The 11,131-nt window shown below is 49.3% G+C and overlaps 1 protein-coding gene across 1 annotated transcript in view; it reads right to left on the bottom strand.

Moving 5' to 3' along the window:
- Nucleotides 1-2,890, bottom strand: part of P2RX3 (purinergic receptor P2X 3) — a 366,171-nt gene extending 363,281 nt beyond the window's left edge. Inside the window, exon 1 of the mRNA XM_078674358.1 lies at nt 1,693-2,890. Within this exon, the coding sequence (XP_078530484.1) occupies nt 1,693-1,811 (119 nt within the window). The 5' untranslated portion in view covers nt 1,812-2,890. The remainder of the gene's footprint in view (nt 1-1,692) is intronic.
- Between the last annotated feature and the right edge of the window lie 8,241 nt (nt 2,891-11,131).

The raw sequence follows: 11,131 nt of genomic DNA on the forward strand, positions 1-11,131 counted from the left end.
AATGGCCAGACTAGAGATCTATCGAACAATGCCTAGTCCAGAGCTCTATTGAACAATGCCCAGACCAGAGATCTATCGAACAATGCCCAAATTAGAGATGTATCGAACAATGCCCAGACTAGAGATCTATTGAACAATGCCCTAACCAGAGCTCTGTCGAACAATGTCCAGACCAGAGCTCTATCGAACAATGCCCAGACTAGAGATCTATCGAACAATGCCCAAACCAGAGCTCTATTGAACAATGTCCAGACCAGAGCTCTATCGAACAATGCCCAGTCCAGAGCTCTATCGAACAATGACGAGACCAGAGCTCTATCGAACAATGCCTGGACCAGAGCTCTATCGAACAATGCCCAGACTAGAGGTCTATGAACAATGCCCAAACCAGAGCTCTATCGAACAATGCCCAAACCAGAGCTCTATCGAACAATGCCCAGACTAGAGATCTATTGAACAATGCCCAAACCAGAGCTCTATCGAACAATGCCCAAACCAGAGCTCTATCGAACAATGTCCAGACCAGAGATCTATCAAACAATGCCCAGACCAGAGATCTATCGAACAATGCCCAGACCAGAGATCTATCGAACAATGTCCAGACCAGAGATCTATCGAACAGTCCCAGACCAGAGTTCTATCGAACAATGTCCAGACCAGAGATCTATCGAACAGTCCCAGACCAGAGATCTATCAAACAGTCCCAGACCAGAGTTCTATCGAACAATGTCCAGACCAGAGCTCTATCGAACAATGCCCAGACCAGAGATCTATCGAACAATGTCCAGACCAGAGATCTATCGAACAGTCCCAGACCAGAGTTCTATCGAACAATGTCCAGACCAGAGATCTATCGAACAGTCCCAGACCAGAGATCTATCGAACAATGTCCAGACCAGAGTTCTATCGAACAATGTCCAGACCAGAGCTCTATCGAACAATGCCCGGACCAGAGATCTATCGAATAACGGCAATGGATGATTCTTAAAATATTAAACAATGCCTGTGGCGGTGCAGACCAGTGAACTCTAAACACTGCCCTCAGAGTCTCCCCCCAGCCACGGTGGGCCAGCGGGCTGCCCTACTAAACTTCAATTGCTCCATTTTAGGATGCCAGCTTTGTTAGGCGAGTAAATGTTTTACCTGCTGTTTCCCGAGCACCCACAGGCGTGGGGTCTAATTACAGCCATGCACTTATCTTCATCCGCTAACACAACCCCTGAAAGCTTTCAGCCATCACCCAGGGCAGGCGCAGCGCCGCTAACACCAGGGTGAGGAGGACAACTGCGCCTTCCGCCTTCGTCCTCGTGGCGCTGTGAAGTATCACTCCACCGGGCTCAATCTACTGTCTATTCAAGGATGAAAGTCGGAGTCGGCCCTGCTGATTTCCAACTTGTAGCCTCCAGGTTACACAAGTATCTCAGTACAAAAGGGAGGGGTCCCAATGCACTGTTAGTCATAATGGATACAAATTAATATAGGAGTAGAAAACAAATAAAATGTAAGGCACATTGTTATTTAATCACAATGCGCCATGTAGGCAAGGAAGATCCCTGTCATAACGAATGTGTGGCCTGCGACGGCCCCACAGGGCTATTATCACAACAGTAAGGACAATGACACACGCACACGTCCATCTCTGCACACACAAGGACAGACCCACACATCCACCAACGGACAGACAGCGCCTACCCGACGAAGTAGGCGATGATGAGGAGCTGCACGGCCCGGTTGATGACGCCGATGGTCCAGCTCTTCACCACCACGGACTTGGTGGTCTCGTAGGTGAAGAAATCCGCGATGCAGGTCATGGTGAGGGGGTCCGGGGGGGCTGCAGCCTGGGGTCCCTGTACCTCACTGGGCAGGGGTCCGGGGGAAGGAGGCAGCCTGGGGTCTCTGTACCTCGCCGAGTGGGTGTCCCGGTGGAACAGCCACACGGGGGTCTCTGTACCTCACTGAGATGTGTCGGGAGACAGGAGGCAGCCGGGGTTCCTTGTACCTCACGGGGGTCCACCCGTGGCGAGGAGGCAGCCTGAACCTTCTGTTCTTCGCCCGGGGGTGTCAGGGGGAGCAGACCCCCTGGGGTCTCTCTACCTCTCTCAGATGCGTCCGGGTTGAAAGTGCAGCCTGAGTTTTCTACCTGACGGAGGTGCTGTCCGGGCCGAGGGGTGAAGAGCGTCTGTGGGACAGCGAGGAGCTATCCGTGGCGAGGCAGCAGGTGTCCGGGGTGAGGAGGCAGCAGGTGTCCGGGGTGAGGAGGCAGGTGGGGTCCGGGGAGTGGAGGCGGATGGAGCTCTCTACCTCACCGAAGATGTCCCCGGCGAGGAGGCAGGAGGTATCCTGGGACAGGAGGCAAGCAGTGGGTTGGACTCGGTACCTCAGGGGGTGTCCGGGTGAGAGCGCTCCTCTCTCACGCGCTGTCTGTATTCTGCCCGGGCACTCTGTCTGCCCCTGCGCTCTCGGTACCTCCCCCGTCTCTTCTCTGCCCCGTCTCTGTCACTCTCCCCTTCTTGGTCTTTGCCCCGTTATGTCCTCCGCTCTCTCTGCATCTACATTGAAGGATGTCTCTGTGCACGTGCGCCCCGCTCCTCCTGGTGCCTCGTGCTCCCTGTCTCTCCTCTGTGCCAGCTGCCCTCTCTCTCTGTCTCTCTGTCTCTCCTCAGCCCCTCGTCCTCTGCTTCTGGTGGAGTCAGCTCTCAGCCCCCGCTCCTCTTCACTCCCTCTCTCCGGGAGGCGCTCACTCAGCTCTCCTCCCCTCTCCTCACACTCACCAGGGCTCCCATGACTCCTGCCCCCCTTATCTCTGCCTCTAAGCGCTTTCTCGCTGCTCTCTCTCACTCCGTCCGTCCCTCCCTCTCTCTCTCTCTCTCTCTCTGTCTTCTTTCTTTTCTCTTCCTCTCTCTGCACCTCCTCTATATCTATCGCTCCTTCCTCTCTCTCCCCCAACTTCTCCCTCTTTTGTCTCTCTTTTACTTTCTTACTCTTCACATATCTATCTATATATAGAAATATTGGGGCATATTATCAAGGGGGTTTATCTCCGCTTTTTTGGCTGTAAAAGCCAAGAAAGCGGAGATAAAATTATCTCCCTATTACCTAGCTGTCGCTAACACCAGTTAGCGACAGCTAGTAGGAGATAGCGACCATCTTGGGCCCCGCTTTGCATGTCAGTGATATTTATCACTAATGACATGCAAAGTGGGCGTGCCAAGATGTTAGCGACTGGAAACAGTCGCTAACATCGCTATCTCCTATTACCAACTTTTGGAGATATTCCCGCTAAGCGCGAATATCTCCAAAAACTAACACCTGCCCTGAGCAGTTCTTAGCCATGTTATCCAATGGGAGGTGGATAACATGGCTAAGAGCATTAGCTCGGTAATGCATGAATATCGCTGACTTTTCAGCGATATTCATGCATTGCGGCCGTTTTTTATCGCATTTGCGATAAACCTTGATAATAGCAAGGTTTATCTGCGATAATTTCTGACGATGCTTAGCGTTAAAAAATTCGTTGCTAAGCATCGTTAGCGATAAATATCGCTTAACGTTGGTAATATGCCCCATTGTCCCTCAACAGTTCTCTCCTATTCTTTCTCTCTCTGTTTTATCTCCTTTCCTTTTTTTCTCTCCCTAGCTGACTTTTTTTCCTCGATCTTCTCGCTCTCTGAATATCTTTGGGGATCTTTTTGTCTCCTTCCTTCGCCCTGACCCTCTTTCTTCTATATTTTACCATCTCATTTTCTGCCCTTCCACCCCATCTCCTCTCTCTCTCTCTTGCTTCTCTCTTTCTTTCTCTTTTTTTGTCTCTCTCTCTGTCTACCTTTTTTTCCTCCCACACACTCTGTAGATACTGTAGAAAGATTTTATTTAATTGCACCGTTACTTAAAACCAATTGCAATATAACAGGATGATTTAAAAGCCGAACATTAAGAAAATTTTTTACAATTATAAACAATTTCACTTCATAAAAAGTACTAGTAAAATATAGGAGAGTTAAAGAAAGAAAACAATCAAATTAATAAATTGAATGATATATAAAGCATTACAAGGGAAGTGAGTCTTTGTCTGTCCCCCGCAAGACTATTTTCTTGCAGTTGGCGTGATCTTATTCCTTAACAAGTCTGGAACGCACTTCTTCCATGTATCTCCCAAGTCTGGCCAGATCGGTCAGTAAAGTGGAGGAAAATAAAACCAAGACAGCATTTTTTACTGTCCGAACACCTTTGCGTAGCCATATTGGTTTTAACTGTGGCCGCGATTTTGCGGAAGTACCGCACTTCCGCTAAACGGGTGGGGCCGCGTCGGCCATTGGCCGACGGCAGCACTGGGGATGTAGTGCTGCCGTCGGCCAATGGCCGACGGCAGCACGGAACGGGTTAATAGCTTCAGTCGAGATTGTAACTGACCCGCACAGCAGCACGTCAGATGTAGTAATGATTCTGTTTTGAAATCGCAGATTCTACAGCTGATTATATGGTCAAGGGCTTTCCACCCCGGATAAGTTCTTTTATTGGGAGTGGCACTAGTCTAGCCCACTGAATGTTTTTTAGAGCCTTTCTCCCCAGTGCTTGGTGGAGGGAAGGCTGAGATTTGGGCTCCATGTATGAGCACTTTCTCTTGACAAATGATAGCATTGTTTTTTGATTGCCTTCTTAATCCCCAGGAAGGTTATGTCCTCTTGACCCCAATTCTGTGTCGCCAAGTCTAAAACTTCTACTGCTTCCTGCATGTAGACCTGCCATGGGTTAAGAGGTCCATTATCGATGGGTGTTAGCATGCTCCTCATGGTCCCATTCTGAGTTTTGAATACATGATAATAATATTTTGCGTGCATTCCCAAGCATTCTTTGCTCTGATGCACCAGGCCAAAATCCAAACGGATGCCGCTATTGCGGGTGTAATTAGGTAGTTTAAAAATACGTTTATACGCCCGACATTGTGCTTTTTCCATCATTGCGTTCATTTTGCCTGGGAATGCCTGCTGCGCGTAACCCGCGATTTGCCCTTATTTTAGATTGTAGTACCTTTCTGATTGGGATAGTGGTTGGACTCTGCATTTTCTCATGTAATAGGGCCCGATTCACAGAATGAACTTAAGACTAAATCCTAAACTTCCTACTATTTGGTATTCACAGAATGCACTTACTACTTTTGGGATTCACAGAGTGAACTTACTACTTTCAGGATTCACAGAATGAACTTACTACTTTCGGTATTCACAGAATAGATTTAAGACTAATAACTTTCCGTCCGCACTCGGGCCGTAAATTCCGGCTCGGAGGCGGAGCTTCTGGCTTGGGGGCGGAGCTTGCGGCCCGGAGGCAAAGCTTCCGGCCTAGAGGCGGAGCTTGTGGCCCAGAGGTGGAGATTTCAGCCATGGCTAAATCCCCACCTCCGAGCCGGAAGCTCCGCCTCCAAGCCTGAAGCTCCGCCTCCGGGCCGGAATTTACGGCCGAGTGCGGACGTAAAGTTAGTAGTCTTAAATCTATTCTGTGAATACCGAAAGTAGTAAGTTCATTCTGTGAATCCCGAAAGTAGTAAGTTTACTCTGTGAATCACAAAAGTAGTAAGTGCATTCTGTGAATACCAAATAGTAGTAAGTTTAGGATTTAGTCTTAAGTTCATTTTGTGAATCGGGCCCATAGATTGTGGACTCTACTTTAGAGTTCATTTTGTGTAAGTGTAAAGTTGCTTTGCCCGAGTCACTCAGCCAGCGCCCGAGGTAATTATAAGACTTTGAAACAGTTATTGTATCTTTGCCCATGAGCCATTTGAGGAGTGTTTTTTTTGTGCAACACCCGAAGATCAATACTTTGGTCTTTTCTGGGTTTATTGTAAGTTCATTGATCTGATTGTAGGTGTTTAAAGCGTCTAGTCCCTTTTGTAGGCCTATTTTTGTGTGGTCCATCTCCACCAGGTCATCCGCGTATTGTAACATTTGTATTTTGTTGACTCCAATTTTTGGGATTGCGAGGTTGGCATTGTGGAGCCTCTCCCAAGGTCCGCTGTATATAGGTTGAAAAGTGTTGGGGCAAGTACGCATCCCTGTTTTAGGCCTCGATTTGTAAGACACTTTTTTGTTGTCGTGTTGTTTGTGAGTTTAACTTTGATCCAAGTATTGCTGTATAACGTGTACACACTCATGCAGTCTCATATCTCTTTTTTTCTTTGACCCCTTCTGTCTCCCCCTTTCACTTTATTCTTTTGCTTTCTCTTTCTTCCCTGCCTCTGATTCTTCTTTCATCTCGTCCTGTGCGCACTTGTTTTTGTAGATGCCTCTTAGACATATGACGGTGGGAAGTAGCAAAGTGTCAGATATTTACCTCCAGGCACTAAATGTAATGTAATGTAATGTATGTATACTTGTAAAGCGCACTGTTACCTCGTTACGCGGTGTCCTGGCGCTGTATACCACTGGGGAACCCGTCCTGGCTTTCCCTGTGAGAGGGCACCCCAAGGTGAAGCCACGCATCCCCGGCGCTGCTAGGGCCTTTGTGGAGATTAAGCAAGCTATTGCCCAGAGTTGCAGAGTGTGAACCCGTGATTCGAGGAGGCACCTAAGTGAGAATTATGGAGTCCGCGGACATTGACCCAAGACCCTGCCGCTTCGGGAATTGAACCCTGGTCCCGGGCCGACCTCTGCTTCAGGGTCTGCCGCTTCTAACCGGTGAGCCACACTTCTCCAAATAAGAGGTATGTTAAAGCCCTCCCCTTACCTTCACAGTCTCTGATGGGGGACAGGATCTTTGGTCCTTTGCCTGTTTTCCTGTGGACACCCAGGTTCGCGCCCCACCTGTCCACCCCCCTACTACAGATGGCTAATTTTTATATGTCAGGATAATATCATAGTACCTGGCTATATAGACTGCACTCTGTCACAATTTTGCACTTTTGCACTAATACGTTTTCACTTATTGACCAATGCAAGTGTTTCTGCGCTGGTCAGTGTTGTAGATGTCGGTGTAAAGTAACTCTGGTGCTATCTCCAAGTCGTTGTGTCTGTTATGAATATTCTTTTCTACTCTGGGTATTCCCCTGCTTGAGTTACATCTGCCAGCCAATCAATTAAAAAAAGAGTTTGTAGGATTAGTAAAATAGGTGTAATTAGCAATTTACACTGGGCCCGATTCAGAAGAGTAATCTGAGACAAAATCCTAACTTTACGACTTCCGGTATTCACAAAGGGCATTTAGGAGCAGTAAAGCCTTCAGTCTCAGTTAACTGAGATTTTGTCTCAGTTAAACTTAAGTTTTACTTAAGATAAACTTAAGACCCAAACTTACGTTTAACTGAGACAAAATCCTAACTTTACGACTGTCTGTATTCACAAAGGGTATTTACGAGCAGTAAAGTTAGGATTTTGCCTCAGTTAAACTTAAGTTTGGGTCTTAAGTTTAACTTAAGTACAACTTAAGTTTAACTGAGACAAAATCCTAACCGTACGACTCTAAATGCCCTTTGTGAATACAGAAAGTCGTAAAGTTAGGATTTTGTCTCAGTTAAACGTAAGTTTGGGTCTTAAGTTTATCTTAAGTAAAACTTAAGTTTAACTGAGACAAAATCTCAGTTAACTGAGACTGAAGGCTTTACTACTCCTAAATGCCCTTTGTGAATACCGAAAGTCGGAAAGTTAGGATTTTGTCTCAGATTATGTTTGAGAATCGGGCTCCACCTGAAGTGCCTCTACTGCCTGCTCTGCGCCGACCCCCACCCCGGCACCCGCTCTGCCTTGCATCTTTGCCTGCCTGCCTGCTCTTGGTTTCCCTCTGCTGTTTTTCTTTTTTTACATTTCTTCTTATTTCCTGGTTCCCCTCCACTGTTTTCTCTTTCATTTCTTTATTTTTCCTTGGTTCTGCCCCACCCTTGTGCCTGTGCCCTTGTCTGGTGCCCCCCTTTCCCGTTTTCTCCACCCGTCTTTCCTCGCTCTTTTTCCCAGGGGCCCCTCCCCCACCTCCCAGCTGCGTCTCACTCCTTCCTCCCGTAATTAATGGCGGCCACTGTGCAGCGGAGCAGCAGAGGCACACAGCGGGTGCGCTGCTGGTGCGCCAAAGGCAAGTCCATCTGCGCCTGTCCGCAACCCGACCGTGACCAGCACCAGGACCCCTGGACCTCCGGTCCACCAGCTCTACAGCTCCTCGGCTCTCCACAAACTCAACACTGCCAGGAACTTCAACTGCATTCTCTCCTCACCTCTCAACACCCACGGTTCTTTCACCTGGCGTCACTGCCATCATTCCTTCACCTTTGCCGAGACCCATGACCCTCCACCTCCCTCCAGCAACACTCCATTGGACCCCACGCCCTGAGAGGCATCCTCCTCAAAGTGCGCTCCCTCCACAAACACACCACAGAAGTCTGGGACTTCCTCGACAGCACCACCCTGGACATCGCCTTCCTCACCGAAACCTAGACGAACGCCTCCTCCGGCCAGACATTGCGATCAACATCCCTGAAGGATAAAAGTTCACCTGGAAGGATCGCCCCAACCACCCCAGAGGAGGCATCGCCATGGGTCACAAGACCAATCTCCGGCTGAGCACCTATTCCGATGGACCCATAGACCTGATGGAATACCTCCATTTCAAGATCCAGACCAACCCGTCCTCCACCCTCCGAGGCACCCTCATCTACAGAACCAAGGACCCGGTGCTCCTTTCTCCGACTCCATCACTGACATCATCACACCGCATTCCATCACCTCCACCAATTTCATGCCACTGGGAGACCTCAACTTCCACCTCAACAACTGCTTGGACCCCAACTCCGCCACCCTCCTGGACAACCTCCACACCATCGGACTCAAGCAGATCGTACCTGAACCAACGCACTCAGCGGGCACATCCTTGATCCGTTTTCACAGCAGGGAACTCCATCACCTTCAACCACACCTCCGAACTCCCATGGATGGACCACTTCTGTGTTCACTTCACCTTCAAATGCAACATCCCATGCAGAGGCCAGCATCAGCTCCAATGCAGGAATTGGAACAAGATCTCCAACGACCAACTCGCCACCACCCTCAGCAGCTCCCCTCCCACCACCACAGACGATGACCCTACCACTGCCAGCCACACTCTACAAAACTGGATTAACAACTGCGCCAACACTATCGCCCCCCTCAAGAAAACCTCCAAGCCCAAGCCAAGAAAGCCACTTGATTCACCACCGAACTCCGAGACTCCAGGCGCACCTGCCGATGACTCAAAAAACTGTGGAGGAACTTCAAAACCCGACGGACCTTGTCAACTTCAAAACAGCTACTGTGGCCCACCACAAGCTCATCAGACTCTCCAGGATAGAAGCACTTCAGAACAGAATCTCCACCAACGCTCACTACAGCAAAGAACTCTTCAGCATCATCAAAGAGTTCACCTAACCCAACAGCGAGTCCACAGACATCGCGCCCTCCAAGGACCTCTGCCACAGACTCAGCGCTTTCTGCCATCACAAGATCAAGACCATCTATGACAACTTCGACGTCAAAAACCCCTATGAGGAGTATGAAGGGGCCATGATACGAGGTGTTTGCGTATTGTCCGTTGAATGTATGATGAATGGAAGACGAGAGATAGAGACCGTGCGGCAGGGGTGGGTGGGATCCGGGAGGGGGGAGTTTCGGCGAGGAGGGGGAGTTGGGGGGGAGAGGGGAGTAATTTTGCTTTGATTACATTTTTTTGTATAACATGAGAAAAGTGGATTGCAACTCAATGTCTGTGATATATTTGACCTGCAGATATCTCTGGGGCACAGAGCTCTGCGAAATATATGCAATCTTTCAATAAAATTTGTTTAAAAACAAAAACAAAAAAAAACCCTATTAGGAACCCCCTTCCACCTCTCCCAGCAGCACGCAACCAATACTTAACAGCTGGACCGCCCTCAGCATCGAAGACAATCTGAGGATAATATAGACCACCCACTGGGGCCCCCACGGACCACTACCCCCACCACATCTACTGCAAAGTCATGGACATTTTTGCCCCCGAACTTCAACGTATCATCACCCGCTCCTTTGAGATCGCTTCCTTCCCCGATGACTGGAAACATGCAGAGATCAACACTCTCTTGAAAAAACTTTCGGCGGACCCCACCGATCTCAAGAATTTCAGTCCGATCCCCCTACTCCCTTATCCGGCCAAAGTCATGAAAAAAGCCGTCAACAGCCAACTCGCTGCCTTCATTGAAGAGAACAACATCCTTGACCCCTCCCAAGCAGGCTTCAGGAAGACACCCAACGCCTGGAACGACACCTGGTGGCCCCCTGCCCTCGGTGACCCACCCACCCCCAAGGACAACACACGCAACCTCCGGATCATCCTGGACTCCGAACTCATCATGGGCCGCCAGGTCAACGCCATCACCTCCTCCTGCTACCACACCCTCCGCCTACTCCGCAAGACCTTCAAGTGGATAACCCCGAACATAGGAAAACGGGCATACACGCCCTCATCAGCAGCAGACTGGAGTACGGCAATGCACTTTATGCCGTATCAACAAGAACCTTACCCGCAAACAACTACACCACTGCCACATCAGCCAACACCTACGGACCCTACATTGGCTTGGAGAAGAGAATCACCTTCAAGCTTCTCAGCCACGCACACCCGGTCCTCCACAACACCAGACCCGCCACCTTGAACCACCGCCTCCTGTTTCACGCTCCCCAGCACTGTCTCCGATCGGCCCAGCTCTCCCTCGCAACGGTTCCTCAGATCAAGAAAAGCAGAACAGGAGGGCACTCCTTCTCCCTCCTCTTGGCCAAGACATGGAACTCCCTCCCTCTCCACCTCCGACAGACTGTATCGTTCCCCAAGTTCCTAAAGGACCTCAAGACCCGGCTCTTCGACGGAGCTCAATGATCCTGCTGGATCTGCGGACCCCTCCCCCCCATACCCCTGTCTCCCTCAGCACCTTGAGACCTGTTCCGGGTGAGTAGTTTGCGCTATACAAACCCCCTGATTGACTGATTGATTGATAGAATTTGATTCGTACTTAGAAGTAACAGAATGAGGACATGTTTGAGTGGCTCCTCTAATTTGATTTTTGTAGCTGCCATTTTATTTGTCTTTATTGTGGTCACAATTCATATTGTGTGAACTAGACTACAAGTGTGTAGTGCTTTAATGA

This window comes from Lissotriton helveticus, chromosome 1_1 (genome assembly GCF_964261635.1).
Source record: "Lissotriton helveticus chromosome 1_1, aLisHel1.1, whole genome shotgun sequence".
Taxonomy (NCBI): domain Eukaryota; kingdom Metazoa; phylum Chordata; class Amphibia; order Caudata; family Salamandridae; genus Lissotriton; species Lissotriton helveticus.